At 35.4% G+C, this 17281-nt stretch overlaps 1 protein-coding gene across 4 annotated transcripts in view; it reads right to left on the bottom strand.

The window, feature by feature from the left end:
- Positions 1-17281, bottom strand: part of LOC106096274 (ecdysone receptor) — a 237069-nt gene that overhangs the window by 94262 nt on the left and 125526 nt on the right. Inside the window, exon 2 of one of the 4 annotated variants that reach the window (XM_059369230.1) lies at positions 1991-2757. The exons of the other annotated variants lie outside the window; for them this stretch is intronic. Within the exon in view, the coding sequence (XP_059225213.1) occupies positions 1991-2678 (688 nt within the window). The 5' untranslated portion in view covers positions 2679-2757. The remainder of the gene's footprint in view (positions 1-1990; positions 2758-17281) is intronic. 4 annotated transcript variants of the gene reach the window in all.

The following is a 17281-nucleotide window of genomic DNA, read 5'->3' as shown; positions in this document are numbered from 1 at the left end:
ACCTCCAATCAGTCTATGTGAGAAATTCAAATTCTTTATCTATATATAATTTATCTATGCATTTGCACTGCGTAGTATATCTTTTCTTAATTTTTTTGTTTTTATTTTAGGAATAAAAAAAAATAACAAATTATTAAAAAAAAATAATTTAATTTGAATATCCATGACATAAATTTATACCTTAAGTTTCAAATAGTGGACCTATAGCTAAGGCTTTTGTATTTAAACGTACACATCAGCAAATGCAATAATACGCCAAAACGGTTTCCAAAAATCTCAATTCCATGAATTTTTAGACAAATTTTTGTTTGCTTTTCAGCTCTATTTTTGGGTGTTTTCTACCGATAGCTGCAAACAAATTTTGTTCAGCCTTAAAGAAAAACCTCAGGGTTGCTTATGGAAATATATGGCAACTCTAGCTATAAGTGTCTGTGCCAAGTGCGAAAAAGTGTCCTTCATGCAATGCTGCTTGCAAAAAAAAAACCAAACCATGCAATGACTTTGACCGCTTGAATCGTTTGTACGCAGAGGACAACAGAGTTTTGTGTGCATGGTTTCTTTTTTTGGTGGCTCTTCTTTCGATTTGTTGTTTTTTTTTTTGTAAGCACCAACGAATGCACTTCGTGACAAAGCTATTTTTTCGGCTGATGCATTTCATTTTTATTAATATCGGCAGCAACAGCAGGAGCAGCATAACAGTGCACACACAAACACACACACACACACACTAAAAACAGCATTTTATTGATGGCTGCATTGGCATTTAACTGATGGCAGACAAACGACCAACCGCCACAGCACTCTAGTTGTGTGTTGCTTTCTCTCACTAATGGGGCCGGGTGTTATGGTCTCTCTCTCTCTCTCTCTTACAATTTTCTGCAGAAGAAGAGGCCCAGAGAGCGTAAAAGAGCGAGAATATCATTGAATTTTGAATTTAGGTTACGAGTGTAATATTTGACCTAACGTAACGTAAGTGCATCATTGTGCAGAGGACAAGGTGAAACAACAGCACCAACAACACAAAAAAAACACACGAAAAAGTGTCAAAAAATACCGCCATAATAATAATAATAAAAATTGAATTGAAACTACACAGGGCAGTTGAGTTGTATTTTTGTTTTCTTAATGCTCTTCATGAAGTGATAAACATGTGAACATTATTTAAACGAGAAATTATTCCGAAAAATTCGAGAAGAAAAATAAACAATGCTTGGGGGCTGCTGCTGCAGCAGTGCAACAAACTGAGAACTAAAACCCAACAATAACTGCTACGAATCATGTTTGACCCTGTCCTAAATTTTACATACAAATACTCGTAAGTACTCAATAAGTATGTACATATGTATGTGCGTTTGTATGACGATGAAAAGTAGTTACTTGCGTAGCTGCTGCATTCATGTGACATAGAATGTCTGATTGCTGGCGATGTCAGTAGATATGTAGTATGTATGTTAATAGCTTTTTTTCTCACTCTCTCACAGTTTCAGAATCTGGGTAAAGTGCATTTGTGCATCAGGCCAAGGACTAGCTCAAGGTTAGCTGTTAAAATAAAATACTAGACAAAGTCTGGGTAAAGGTTATTAAAATACCAACATAACCTTGGAAGCTGGGTTTTTAAGGCATCGTTTGGTGAATTCTCTCAACGAGAGTTATAAAATATGGGTTGGAGGTTACAAATAAAATATAGATATTGTTCTCTCAAAGTAAAAGTTGCATTTGGGATCATGACCATAAGGAAAAGGTGTGGGGACAAACATAATATGCAAAATTTCAGCCAAACCGAATAACAATTGTGCCCCGTAGAGCTATAAAAAGTCAAATCGGGAGATTGCTTTATATTTCTATATAATAATTTATTAAATTTTTTTAATAAACCACCTACCAATTGGCTCTGCTTCATTGGAATATCTCTTATTGCCATAATTTATTTTTATTTACTTTTAAATATTTTTTCCACTCCCTCTGTTTGGATGCTTTCGCTCACACTTACCTGACGATATTGAATTCACCGATTCCGAACGTGGTGCATGATGCATCATATTATTGCCATTGTTGATATGATGATGCTGCAGGCCATTACTTAGGCTATGAATGCCATTGTGATTCATTTGCATGGTATGACCATTCTGCAGCGACTGGTGGATAGCTGCCGACAGCTGATGTTGTGTTAAACCTGTAGCTCCCACTGGACCAACACCGCCTCCTCCCCCGCCACCGCCGCCACCACCTCCCCCACCACCACCATTACCATTCATAAGGTGATTGGGATTACTGTGATGGCTGGCATGATTGTGACCATTCAAATTTGTCATGCCCGGCACCACACCACCATTTGCGGAGACCATATTTGAATTGTGACCATTCGTATAATTCTGCGTTGAACTATTCGAATTGGAATTGGGTAAAGCGGGTAGGGGTATTATAGTGGTTTGGGCTGGCAATGTGGAGCAACCCTGCAAGGAGGTTATAACACTGTGCTGATTATAATTGGGGGCTGAATCGTTGCACATCCATAACTCTGCATCGTTATAGACAGGCGAGTCCAGTGATGAGGGTGACATATTGAGTTCTGTTGATAAAACCAGGCCGTTGGATGATGATGTTACTTCGGAGGAGGATTCTTCGAGCATTCTTAGGGCGGTGAAACCACCATTATTAGACCAACGTCGTTTCATCATTTGGAAGGCGAAATTGTGTAAAATTTCTGGCAACGCGTTCTGAAGCGATAACGCAGCAGGACGTTGTTGTTTATTAAAGCTGGAGAAGTAGGGAAATTTAAATAATATAAAAAAAATCCAAAGAGATATACAACTCTAGGCAAACAGATACACATACATACGTTGAAAGCTCAATGATTTAAGAAAACTGCATCATAATTTATACACCAATGAAAGTAGAATGTTTTTACTATTGTGAATATTTTGTAAAGCGCCATCTTGCGACCGGTGGAATATAAAATTAGCAAAACACGTGCGGGCATAGAAGCCAAATAATTTTTATTAGGATTTGTCCACATAATTTTCTAAATTATTGGTTTAAAGATAATTTTTCCATTCACAATAGATGTACTTCTGCAGGTGGCCACACTAATTGTGAAAAATATATATTGGCAATCCTGAAGACAGATGTTTTACACTTGCCAGGGGTAGAATTACCGCATACGTGAATGAACAAAAATCGCTCGAAATATCTCTATTGTGAATTATGTATCCCTTAATTGAACGGGAATTTTTAAAATTAAAACACGCGAATGTTTAAATAGAGCATTGTTTTTGAAAACTTGGACATAAAATTTGATATGCAAGTGGTATAAATACGGGATGATCGAAAGCTCACTCGATCACGATGTCATTTCCATACTACTTTTGCTGCACTACACTATATGGTACTAAAAAAAACAGGGCTAATATACTCATTGCTCATTAAGACTACAATATAGCCTTCAGTCAATATGAGCGATATCAATCGTTAGTAAAAATATCAATCGATATTCAGAAAAAAATATCGATAATATCGATAGTGCCATGGATATTTTGCCAGCTCTATTGAGGACTGACAGCTAAGTTCTTGTGTTGCAGTCAAAGTGTATGATATCGCTCATGCTCTCATACAGTTTGACTGCAACACAAGAACTTAGCTGTCAGTCCTCAATAGAGCTGGCAAAATATCGATGGCACTATCGATATTATCGATATTTTTTTTTTAATATCGATTGATACTTTTCCTAACGATGTTATCGTCAAAGTTAAATTTTTTGCAAAATTTGGACAAAAATAAGCGATTCGACACTGTATATATCCTATTCAGTGTCGAATCGCGCCCATAGATGGCGCAATTTTCATCCCATTGGATTAAAATTTTGCTCAATGATTTGTCTTATGAATTCCAACCGACTTTATTTAATTTGGTTTTTTCGGTCTGTGCATTCATATTGCTTCTATAAAAATCCATCACCGATTATCGATAGTTTATTTTTGTTATGATTTATTTTATATTTTGTTTTTGTCTGTTAAATTGTGCAAGCTCTCGAACGAATAGAGTTAGCCGCTCGAAATTTTGCACAAATACTTCTCATTGGCGTAGGTCGATTGGGACTGCAAATGGGCTGAATCGGTTCATGTTTAGATACAGCTCCCATATAAACCGTTCACCGGACTATATTTTTTTGCCTCTAGAGGGCGCTTTTCTTATCCGATTGAGCTGAAGTTTTCCACGACAACTTCTCTTATAACCGCCACCATCCGTACCACCTATGATTCGAATCAGTCCACAACCTTGTGTAGCTGCCGTATAAACCGATGTCGCGATTTGACTTCTTGAACTAATAGAGGGCGCAATTCTTAACCTATTAAGCTGAAATTTTGCACGACTTTTTTAGGACCGCCACCATCTGTGCCAGCTATGATAAGAATCAGTCCATAACCTTATGTAGCTGCCATATAAACCGCGCAATTCTTAAACCTCTATGTCAAGTATGATTCGAATCGGTCCATAGCCTGATATAGCTCCCATACATATCGAAGTCGCGACTTGGTTTCTTGAGCCTCTAGAGGGCGCAATTCTTATCTGATTGAGCTAAAATTTTGCACGACGTCTTCTTTTATGACCGCCTTTATCATGAAACAAATCGGTCCATAAACTGACATAGCTCCCACATAAGCCGAACTCCTAAATGTACTACTTGGGCCTCTAGAGGTCATAATTCTGGTCAGATTGGTGTGACATTTTGCACGATAAGTTCTTTTATGGCCTCCAATATCTATTTTAAGTACGATCCCAAACGGCGCATAACAGAAAATGGAGATCCCATAGAAACTGTTCTCCCGATTTAAGATCTTGAGCACCTACAGAAAGTAATTTTTATCCAAATATATTTAGTTTTTAATTTTTGATTTTTTTTTAATTATTGAATATATTTTAATCATTTGATATATTTAAATATTGTACTGGGGTCGGCCCGCTTCAAATGCCAAGGAATACATTTTTATGTCAGATTTGTACTCTACTTTTAAATATCTTTTATTTGATACCCATATAGACCAAAGCCGTAAAAGTGTCCGATTGGGTGGTGTTTTTGGGGGTGGGGAATCCCCCTGTTACTTAGGGTGACATTTTAATGCCATTTGATACCCATATTGTCGCAATCGATTATTATTTTTTAACTTTATTTTTAATTTTTTTTTATCAGTTTTTTTGAATTGTTTTTATATTTATTAATTTTTTATATTTAAAATAAATATGTAAACCAGTGTTTTCTTCATCACATCTTCTGTTCTTTCTTTTATTTCATTTTTTTTTTATTTTATTTTGTTTTTAGTTTATAAGGAAATAAGCCATATTTCAAACGAATTGTTTTTTGCTGCTTTTCGTAAATCAAGCCAACGTTTTAAAAATAAAATCTCAAAAAAAATTCCACTTTGTCTTGGCTCAATCGATTTTGTTTTTTTGTTTTGTGTCTTCAAAATGATGATTAAGCTAAACTTTTTCTAAACGACAAAAAAAAATCGAAATAAAAAAACTGCGACAAAACAGAATATCAGAATGTTGGGGTTTTTTCGCTCGTTTCAGTGTATAGAAATGGTTGGGGACGAACAGCAACAACAACAACAAAAATAAGTTAGTAATACGCCAATGGTGGTAATAAAAAAAAAAGAATATGAGAAGAATATGGGGAGAATATGAGAAACCGGTCCTAAAAGTCAAACAGGTTGAGTGGCGATCGGCTGATTGGAAGACTGAAAGACGGTGTTTTTATTTTGGCCATAACCAACACACACACACGTGAAATAACCCATACATACTAGTGTTGTCGCCGCCAGGGGTCGCACAAATTGTTTAAAGCGCGATTTCTTGGTCTCGAATTCTTTTGTGTATAACTTGAAGTAGAAGCAATAAAAAAGGAAGGGGGGAAAACAAGAAATCAAAGCTCAAATATCAACAGAAATTCAAGTACAAAATAAAAACACACAACAAGTTGTTAAAAAAAACGATCACACAAACACAGACACACAATAACTTTGATACACCTGAAGCTCTTGAGAAAGAAATTCATATGAAAATGAAAAAAAAAAAACACCAAACAAGCTAGGCATACCAACAGTCAGTCAGTCACTCAGTCAGTTATGCCTTCAACTAATCACCCCAACATACACTGACAGAAACTAAGTCACGCACCTAATGAAAGAGAAATTTCCTAAGACAAGAAATGATAAGAGAGAGAGAGAGAGAACGAGAGAAAGAAAGGCAAAAAAATCGAAAACATTCTAAGCATCTTTTTTTTGCAAATATCCAAAACACCAATACCACAACCACCATCATCAACATATCACCAACAACAACGTAATATTGTCAAATCAAATTATGGCTTAAATTGACTTGACTAATAATCAACAACAATGTTGTTAGCTAGATTGGCTATGAAATGATGAAATACTCCGATATGTAAGACAGTATGTAAATGTGATTACCCAAATAGCAATGTGTAGTGAGACTTATTGAAGCAGAGCAGAGCAGACAAGCACATTTTTTTGTTTTATTGTCAGACAATGACAAAGGGGGGAGAGGGCTAAGCAATGACAGAGATGAGATGATGGGAGATGATTGGCAAAGCCATGTTATTGTCATTCAAGAGGCAATCATGTCAGCAGCAGCAGAGCAGTATCTGTCTACCAAACTTCTAATGAAACAAAAAATCAAAGATTTTGTCAATATTGTAGGGAGATGTAATTGTGATAGCATATGTTTGTGTCAAGAATACTTAAGTTTGTTTTTTTTTTTTTTGTAAAAAGGTAAACCTTTTCACAAAGGCTTTGTATAGAGATTTATATGATATTAAAAAAAGAAGATAATAAAAAAAAATCATAATTAAAATTTGGAAATAAAAATGGTATAATAAATGGTATACAAAGGAAGAAACAGTCTGGTATGCTGAGATTATAGAAATTAGTCTAATGGCAATATATTACAGGTACAAGAGGTCATATTTGGATATCATATGAGAAGTCCTTATGAAAAATTAGGTTATATTGAGAAAATAATTGAATCCAGCATTTGTTAAAGAAGTCCGAAAGGAAGATCGGTTTACCGGCACGATGGGAAAGCATTACAGAACTTAAAATTAAATATTTCAGGCTTCAAAAAGAATTTTTCTGTCAGGTTATAGACTGTTGGAGACCATATTTAGCAAAGATGGTGGAACTCAATATGAAAAAATTTTAGAATTATATACTCCAGAGTATCAAGAATACAAAATGGAAATGGGTTTCTATAAAAGCTACATCAGGTTGCGAACTGCAAGTGAACAAATCATGCAAAACTTCAGCAAATGCTGAACTCTCTAGATTCTCAAAAACTCAAATCGGAAGATGGGTTTGAGAGTCATATCTGGTTATAGACCGATTCGCACCATATTTCCCACAGATATTGGAAGCCATCATAGTATTCAATGTGCAAAATGTTAGAAAAAACGGATACTATTTAGGGCTATCAGATGCTCAAGAAGCCTAGTCGGGATATCGGTTACTATGGGAGCTATACCGGTTTCATCTTTGCTCGCGGCTCTGCTCTGCGTTCACTATGTTATACACAAGCTTATTTGCATTGACTTATATGTGACCATCTTTATCGCAATGAGAATCTTCATCGCACTGACAATCTCAACTCGGCTTTTTGCGCTTACTCTGTTCGCACCCCTATTCAGACCATTCTAGGCATCGTTCACTATGTTATACACAAGCATATTGGCATTTACTTGTATGTGACCAGTTTTATCACACTGACAATCTCGGCTCGGCTTTTAGCGCGCACTCTGCTAGGCCTAGCTTTTGGAACTGTTTTCTAGCACTCAATCGCCTTTGCTCTCTGCTCTATTCGGCGTTCACTATGTTATACACAAACACATTGGCATTTACTTGTATGAGACCAGTTTTATCGCACTGACAATCTCGGCTCGGCTTTTAGCGCGCACTCTGCTCGCACCTCTATTCAGACCATGCTAGGCATATATTTTGGAATCTAAAACAGCATAGCAAATGCAAAATTTCAGCCAATATTTGAGTTTTTCCAAATTCTCTGGAAACCAATTCTGGAGTTCGGTCTAGAGGGAGCTAGATCAGGTATATGGGCCATACTTGGCACATGTTGGATGTCACAACGGAACATCACAAGTAAAATTTCAGCCAAATACGATTACGCGTACATTGGGATATGAACCCATGCGTACCATACTTTGATGTTGAATATCAGAACAAAACAACATATGGAAAATTTCAACCAAATCCTTTAAAAATGTAGTACTCTAGAAGCTAAATTGGGAGATGGTTTACATGGGAGCTACATTAGGATATAGGCCTATGCGGGCCATACTTGGCTTAGATGTTAAAAGTCATAATAGAATACCACATATAAAATTTCCGAATCCGTTAATATAGGGTTTTTTTCAGGGACTCTACAAAAGCAGACCTGTAGGCACAGAAAACGAAGCCAGATTTTTTGCAGCTCTTTTGACATTTTTCTTCAGTAAGACTTGCAAAGGTCAGTATAGCTTTTGGTATCATAGAAGACACATAGGACTGCAAGCTCACTTCTGCAAAATCGGTGCGGCAAGTGATAGCATGAGACATGGCTGGCATACCAAATGTTATAGTACCTCACAAATGTCGCCAGCATTAGAAGGGGGCAACCACCGCTAATAATCTTTTTCTGATGTTCTCGTCAGGATTCGAACCCAGGCTTTCAGCGTGACCTCCGAATTGGTGGCTGAAAATTGGAATCAGCATCGAACGTACTTTTACAGAACTAAAGAATTTCATTGATATCCACAATCTTTTTTGTTTTATTTAAAAAAAAAAAAACTTTCCTAGCGCACTTATTAACAACTCTAGAGGCTCAAGAAGTCAATTCGAGATATCGGTATAAAGGTTAGATCAGGGTATTGGACGGTTGAGGCCATAATTTTGAAACAGATGTTGGATGTCTTTGCAGAACACCATATGCAAAATTTCAGTCAAATCGTTTAAAAAGTGCTACCTCTAGCCTGTTTAAAAAGTCAATATGAATGAAAAATTGATATGGCAACTATGGCAACATATGGAATAATTTGGTCCATTCACAATCACAATTGAGCTACACTAATTGCAAGTATTTGCGCTATGTTTGAGACCACCGGTGCCTTTTCTCGTTTGAAACTTAGAGTGCCTTTGAGAATTGGAACTTTTATTGATGTTACATTTCACATAAATTAACCCTTAGACCTATAGTCATAAACCATAATCCTTACCCATATTCAAAAATTCCAGAATGTTTTCATACGTCATTGTGACAAAACCAGCGTAAGGCAGCGATTCGGCCACAAAAGCCCAAGAGAGATATATAAAATTTAAACAAGTTTTTTATTTCAGCTTGTTGTCTTTCAAATCACGTCAAGTCAGTCAGGTTGTGTTCATTTTGTTCTGCTACATAGCCCTCTCAGACTCAGAACTCACACGCACAAAGCTTAGCATTTGTATTTAGACCTGTTTAGTTGAAGAAAAGTAAAGAATAGCCACAGCAACAACAACAATACAACAACAACAACAACAAAAAACCAAACACACAATAGCAAGTCTGGCAGTAAAATCCAAAGGTAGCAATAAATAAATTCAATTGTACCAGCAGCAACAGCAGCAGTAATAGAAATCTCAGCCCCAGTCTCTCAACTCAGTCAGCCTGGCTGTCAAGGCAGCTCTGGTATAACAACTTTAGAAATAATAACACACACATATGCACATTGGCTGTTTTCATGGAGTGTGTGTGTGTGTTGTGTGCTGTTCATCCATAATGAGCATGAGTGAGACTGGGTTAAACGACGATGAAATGATGTTCAAGACAAAGATTCAGAACATTTCAAGCCCTAACAACAAGACGGAAAGCTATTGAGGAAAAAACAGGAATTTCTGTTAACCTTCAATCATTTGAGAAAACAAATGCATAATCAATCAAGTTGGTATCCTGGCCCTTTTGTATCCACCTCTTGTTTTTTTTTTTCAGAAATTTCAAAACAAATTGTGAAAACCTACATATACCTAATAAATTCCGAGAATCAATTTATTCTAACAACAAGAGTAATAATTACTCCCAAGCTGCAAATATTTATGTTAAATATCGTCTCCTTGACTGGTGGTGTTATGGTGGTTAAATGTTATTTTTGTATAGAAAGAAGTTCCTTTGAGTTTTGATCGAAGGAAATCAATCATATCGCATCAAGGTCAACAAAATAACAATACACGTATGTGGATAATTGATTCAATATGATTTCATAAATACTTTATGTTAAAAGTAAGCTGATCATATTAATCAAATCTAATCAATTAAGGCATTAGATTACCTTCATTTTTTGAAATGAAGATTTCGCAACACTTTTTTTCGATGAAGATGATTGGGGTCCCAAGATATTTGCCAATTTAGTTTGCTAATAAGCTTGTCTGTGAAAGGTCTTAACATACAGAAGACTAGGAGAAATATTTTCAGCTTACAAGTATGGAAAATGGGGAAGAATTTTATCTCTAGACAGTTAAAAAATCATATACATAGAAAATCAAGCAAGGTGTAGGGGTTCTTCCTTATTTCCATGCTGTTGACAACAGTATTTTACAGCAAAAATGTCTGTTCAAATAACCAAACAGCAGAATATAAGTTTCAGATGTATGTGTCTTCGATAAGCAAAGTGTTCAACCCATTAAAGCCTGCACCCTGATTCATTTGTCTGTTTTTGATAAAAGTTTAAAAAATATTAAGCATTTAAAATATTTATTTACACGTAAAATATATTTTAATTTAATTTGCTTGTATTTTCTTTAATTCATTTCTCAAGATTTTTGAAAAAAAAAAATTTTAAGAAATTTTCTTTTGAAAAATTTTTTTTTGGCAAATTTTTTTTGTCAAAACTTTTGTTTTATTGTTTTCTTTATTTTTTTTTTTTTGTTTAATTTTCCTTATGGAATGGCGTTCAGCTGGGACCAATGGTTTTTGATTTTATTTTTATTTGAAATAAAAAAGCAAATTAAAATCTCTTTAAAATGTTTAGGCAAAATGTGGTGTCGTAAAATGTATTGAGCAGGCTACAGTGATGGCGGTTTCCACCTTGCCAGTGGCCCCTTCGGACTGCTTTGATTTAAAGAGTTTACATGCTTCCATATGAAGGCCACCGTAATGCAGGGATTTAGCCTATGGCGCTGAAACAGTGCGACACCTCTTTGGAAAGACGTTTTACATGGCATTGTACCTCACAAATGTTAGGAGGGGAAAACCACCTCTGAAAGTCTTTTCTGATGGTCTCGCCAGGTTTCGAACCCAGGCGTTCAGCGTCATAGGCGGACATGCTAGCCTCTGAGCTACGGTGGCCTCATTTTTTTTGCATTTGAAATGCTGGCAACATTTGTGAGGTACTATTCCATGTAAAACTTCTCTCCAAAGAGGTGTAGCTATAAAAGGGAAGTACCTTATCATTGAGCTTAAACTTGAATCGAACTGCGCTCATCGATATGTGAGAAGTTTGCCCCTGTTGGAATCTTCATGGGCAAAATTTATATGCCAGCTATATCATGTTATAAACCGATTTAAAACAGTTGTTGAAAGCCATAACAACCAACTTCATGCAAAATTTCAGCCAAATCAGATGAAAATTGCGCTCTCTATTGGCTCAAGATGTCAAGATCCAAGATTGGTACATATGGCAGCTATAACAGGTTATTAACCGATTCAAACCATATTTTGCACAGCTGTTGAAGGTCATAACAAAACACTTCAAGCAAAATTTCAGCCAAATCGGATGAGCATTGCGCCCTCTAGTGGCTCAAAAAGTCAAGACCCAAGTTCGTTTTATATGGCAGCTATATCAGATTATGAACCGATTTGAACCATACTTAGCACAGTTGTTGGAAATGATACCAAAACACTACATGCTAAATTTCAGCCAAATCGGGTTAGAATTGCGCTCAAGAAGTAAAGACCCAAAATCGGTTTATGTGACAGCTATATCAAAACAAGGATCGATTTGGCTAATTTTATGCTACAATATTTTATTATACCCTCCAACATAGGATAGGGGAAGACTAATTTCGTAACTCGGTAAAAAACTCATCGACATAGTGTTGCGAAACCCAACAAAGTATATAAAATCTTGATCATCTTAACATTCCAAAATTCGATTAGCCAAATCCGTCCGTCTATCCATCCACTTGCCTTTCCATTTCTTTGTCTGTCTGTTGGAAGCACGCTAACTTTCGAAAGAGCAGATTGGTTGGGAATATAAATGGACCAAATCCGATCTCCCGGTTTGACTTTTTGAGCCCCTAATTATTATTCGATTTGGCTGACATTTTACGCCCGACATTTTTCAATGACTCACAATTGTGAAAAGTGTGGTTCAAATCGGTCTATAAACTGATGTACTCGTACGTATTGCTGCCATATAAACCGAACTATCGATGTGATAGCCCTAAATTGTCTTATGGAAATAACAAATATTCAAATTTAGCTTTAAACATCGGTGTTGGACGATATATAAGATTCGCCCAGGTGAACCTTTAATCCCCTTACTTGTTATTCTTTAATTGGCTATTTTAATAGTTTTTTTTTTAAATTATTTAGCTTAGTTCATTTTATTTTGTTTTAGTTTAATAGTGGGTTGCCCAAAAAGTAATTGCGGATTTTTCATATAGTCGGCGTTGACATATTTTTTCACAGCTTGTGATTCTGTAATTGCATTCTTTCTTCTGTCAGTTATCAGCTGTTACTTTTAGCTTGCTTTAGAAAAAAAGTATAAAAAAAGTATATTTGATTAAAGTTCATTCTAAGTTTTATTGAAAATGCATTTACTTTCTTTTAAAAAATCCGCAATTACTTTTTGGGCAACCTAATATATTAAATTTTGTTTAATTTAAATATATTGTTTCCTGTTTTTTTTGTTCTTGCTTTTAAAGCTCCATATTGTCTCCATGATTCTATATTTTTTTCTGTTGAAGAAGGATAACTGATATCTAAAATCAAAGGCCTTTGACTCGCAAAACCGCAAAGCACCGTCAATAACAAGAACAATAATAATAATTCACATTACAAATTCATAAATTCACATTAAATATCAATGAAGAGGATCATATTTTCAGCAACTTATCCTAAAACAAGGTATATACGAATGAACAACGGTAATATCTTGTGATTGCCAACGCTATTGTAAATGCCAACACCATTGTAAATAGAGTTGTGATTGCCAACACTATTGTAAATGCCAACACTATTGTAAATGCCAACACTATTGTGAATGGCATATATCATTGCAATACCAGCTGTTAGCAGAGATGACATTCTTTCGCTGTTTTTTTTCTCTTTTTTTACATTGTACAGAATAAAGACAAAAAGTTAGAGTTTTATTTTCTCTCTGGGGCAGAGATCAAAAAAGTAGAAGCAGACTTTGTACATAAAAGTCTATGGAAACTTTAATTGAATCTTTGGCATCTGAAGTTGCTGGTGACAGTGTCGCGACATTTCTACTTCAACTGATTTTTTTCGAAAAAAATACAAGAAAAAACTGAATGGATTATGAAAGAGAGGAAAAAAAAGATAAAGATAGTACGGGTCGAATCGATATACATTCTGGTACATATATGACTCCCATAGACATACATATTTACATCAATATTCCGATTCGAATCCTAGACCAAATATAGGTTATAATACTTAAAGCCTCCCTTTTTACAACTTTTGTCTTTGAATCGTTTTCATGTTTTTAAATAGACTTTTAGAGCAACATTTTTGTGTTTCATTTTTGTTATTTTGTTACTTAAATTCCCCCCAGTGGCTTCTAACAAAGCTATCAACGATAAAGTTAACAAAAGAAATAAAAAAAGAAACATGACACAATTTCCATTTCTCCTTAACCATAGGAAGTTTTTCTATCCAATGTGTAAATTTTCGTTTTTGTTATTTGACAAATAATTCTTTTGGGAATTGTTAATATGACTTTGTGTTTTCCATGTCATACTACTGCTGTTCCTGAATGAATTGGTGCTAATGCAAATTTCAAAGCTCGTCAATGCCTACCCACATCACAGAGTCATTAGTCTTTGTCAAAGAAGGCGTTTAAAATAATCTTTCATTTTTTTTTTGATGAAATACAACAATGGCAAATCGTTAAAAAAAGGCATTTTGTGTACAAAAGTACATAAAAATATGTACAAATTGGAACTAACTAGAGTGTATTAAACATGTGTGAAGGTTAAGTATTATATTTGTATTTTACAAAAAACAAAATAAAATATATATGAACATACAATCGCCATATGGAGGTATGTATCTTATTCCGTCTTATCATTTCTAGAAACTTGAAATATCTGATAAGCCTGAAAGCCATGATTGTTCTTCCTTCTATCGAATTACCATAGTGTTCGTAGGACCATAGTGAATTGAATTTTGCAGAAACTATTTTCGTGAGTCTCTGCAAAATTCTTAACTTCGTGAGCTTCCTGAAAGCCTTACTTTTGGACCTTCAACTCTCACACCAAAAACTGTTTATATCAGTTTCATAATTCCGTTTGCAACACATCGAAATATTGCCTTAAGACCCTATAGATCGAGCCTTGTCCGTCGTCCGTCTGCGATATATGCAACATATGACCAATAGGTCAGACAGTGATCTACACGTACTCATTAGTAATCATTGCATTCCGAAAAAATTACGGTTTGATGCGGTTTATGGGCCGTCCGCATCATTGGATCGTACTTCTTCTGTGATAATCAGGAACGGTACTTTATAGGAAACCAAGTTGAAGAACGTGTTATCTCACGATATGGTCCAGTCAATTGGATGCCTCGGTCGTGCGAAAATTGAAATATTTACAGCTGAGATGTTAATGAGATAGTGTGCAAATTTTCAAGGCTCTAGGTTATCCGGGCGCCTTTTGGCAGGCCCCTAAACGTGGTCACGGTTTGATGCGGTTTATGGGCCGTCCGCATCATTGGATCGTACTTCTTCTGTGATAATCAGGAACGGTACTTTATAGGAAACCAAGTTGTAGAACGTGTTATCTCACGATATGGTCCACTCAATTAGACGCCTCGGTCGTGCGATTTGACGCCTCAAAGTGGGAGAAAATCGAAAAAAAATTAAATAAATATTAGGCCGTTTGAGAAAGGGTAGAGATATGTCTTCGAAATTTGAAATGTTTAGAGATGAGGTGTTAATGAGATAGTGTGCAAATTTTCAAGGCACTAGATTATCCGGGCGCCTTTTGGCAGGCCCCTAAACGTGGTCACGGTTTGATGCGGTTTATGGGCCGGCGGCATCATTGGGCCGTACTTCTTTCGTGATAATCAAGAGCGGTACTTTACTCTGAATGGGAATCGCTATCGTTTAATGACTTTTTTGGTCCCAATTGGATGATATGGACTTGGAGAATATGTAGTTCCAACAGGACAGCATCGCAAGCCACACAGCGAATGTCACAATCAATTTTTGGGAAACCAAGTTTGGAGAACGTGTTATCTCAAGATATGGTCCAGTCAATTGGCAGCCTCGGTCGTGCGATTTGACGCCTCAAAGTGGGAGAAAATCGAAAAAAAAAAATTAATATTAGGCCGTGTGAGAAAGGGTAGAGATATCTCTTCGAAATTTAAAATGTCTAGAGCTGAGGTGTTAACGAGATTGTGTGCAAAATGTGCTAGGTTTTCCGTGCGCCCTTTGACAGGTCTCCAAATTTGGTCACCTCTTTATTTCGAAAAATTGTTTGGGCTGCAAAATCTTATTTATGGTCTGGTTTTCAAAATTTATTTTACTGGATAGTGCTCGAAAATATCTGCAAAAAAGTTCGCTTGAGGTCTACAATATATCCACTGTTTTCGGAGATATATGACTTAAATTTTTTTCTGTTTTCTTGTAGATTTTATTTCTTGAATTTCAAAAAAAAATTTTATTTTTGTTCTTCAACACTTTTATTTTTTTGTTTCTTTTTTTATAGTTTTTAATTCTTGAATTTTAATATTTTCAAAATTGTTTTTTTTTTTTTAATTTTTTGAGATTCCATTGCAGTATTAACCATTGTTTAATGCTATCTATCCAAAGACAATCATAGCAAAAAAAAACATTTAAAAGTCAGCAAAAGTGTGGTCTTGCTAGAGGGATTTGACTAGCTTCCGTATCGCGATTTCAAATTCAACCAAGAACTATCATCGGCGGACGTTGTCGAATGGATCTTGTTGCTTTACACACCTACCCAACTAGAGTAGGTTGCAAGATTAAAAGTTTTTATTTTTATTTTATTTTTTATTTTATATTTATTTTTTATCATAAAAAAAATTTATGTATTTTTTTAAATTTATTTTTATATACCTATTATTTTTTTTTTTTTATTGTTTTCATTTTATCTGCTATACCCCACCCTAGTGTAAAACTCATTAATATGCATATGTATATTGCCACAACACATCTCTTTTGGCAGCTATATATCGCACAGCATCATTTGAAAATAACAACAACAGCAAAAAAACAGTTAGAAAAAGACTTGTCATTAAAATGGGGATCGTCTCTTTCTCATTAGAAATACCTACATAAGACCAAAGATCTGGTTTTCAATTTCTCTTAAAACAAAAGTTGTATCCATAAAAATTTATCTTTGTTTGAAAATCATCAAAAAAAAAAACAACACCAACACAAAAATTGCATGTTAAACAAATTCAAAGAACGAAGTAAAAAAATCCATACATACATATGTATATCCCAACAACGATTTATTTCAGAAACGGAATGGAACGGAAAAAATGGCGTTTGGCGCTGTTGTTCAAAGAGCGTCATCAAATTCAAGAACCCTTTACACCCCCAAAAATTGCCCCAAAATCTAAAGAATTCACAACGAACGCATCCCACCGCCAAGCTGACATGCATACGCACGCACACACATACAAAACCTAAGAGCGCACACAGTTGAATGACATTTTTAATTTTATTTTAATGTGTGTTTGTTGTTGCTGTTATTGCTTGGTGTGTTTCAAATTTGTGGGTTATAATAATTCACAATTCAATTAGGCTAAGCGAGATGCGGCATGGGGGGGATGGTAGGGGAGAAACGTCATTTGCATGAAATGTCTAAGTGTGTGCAGCAGATAATTTTTTGTGTTTCTTGGCCAATTAATTAAAAGAAATTCAAAAGTGTCTGCTGCAGAACTATGTATAATGAGAGGCAGCAAGCGAGAGAGACAGATTGAGAGAGAAGTATGAAGAGATATGCCTTTTACTTGCCAAATGGTTTATGGA

The sequence above is a fragment of the Stomoxys calcitrans genome, chromosome 5 (assembly GCF_963082655.1).
Source record: "Stomoxys calcitrans chromosome 5, idStoCalc2.1, whole genome shotgun sequence".
NCBI classification, from domain to species: domain Eukaryota; kingdom Metazoa; phylum Arthropoda; class Insecta; order Diptera; family Muscidae; genus Stomoxys; species Stomoxys calcitrans.
The sequence above is the reverse complement of the archived record's forward strand: the minus strand, read 5'-3'. Positions and strand labels throughout refer to the sequence as shown.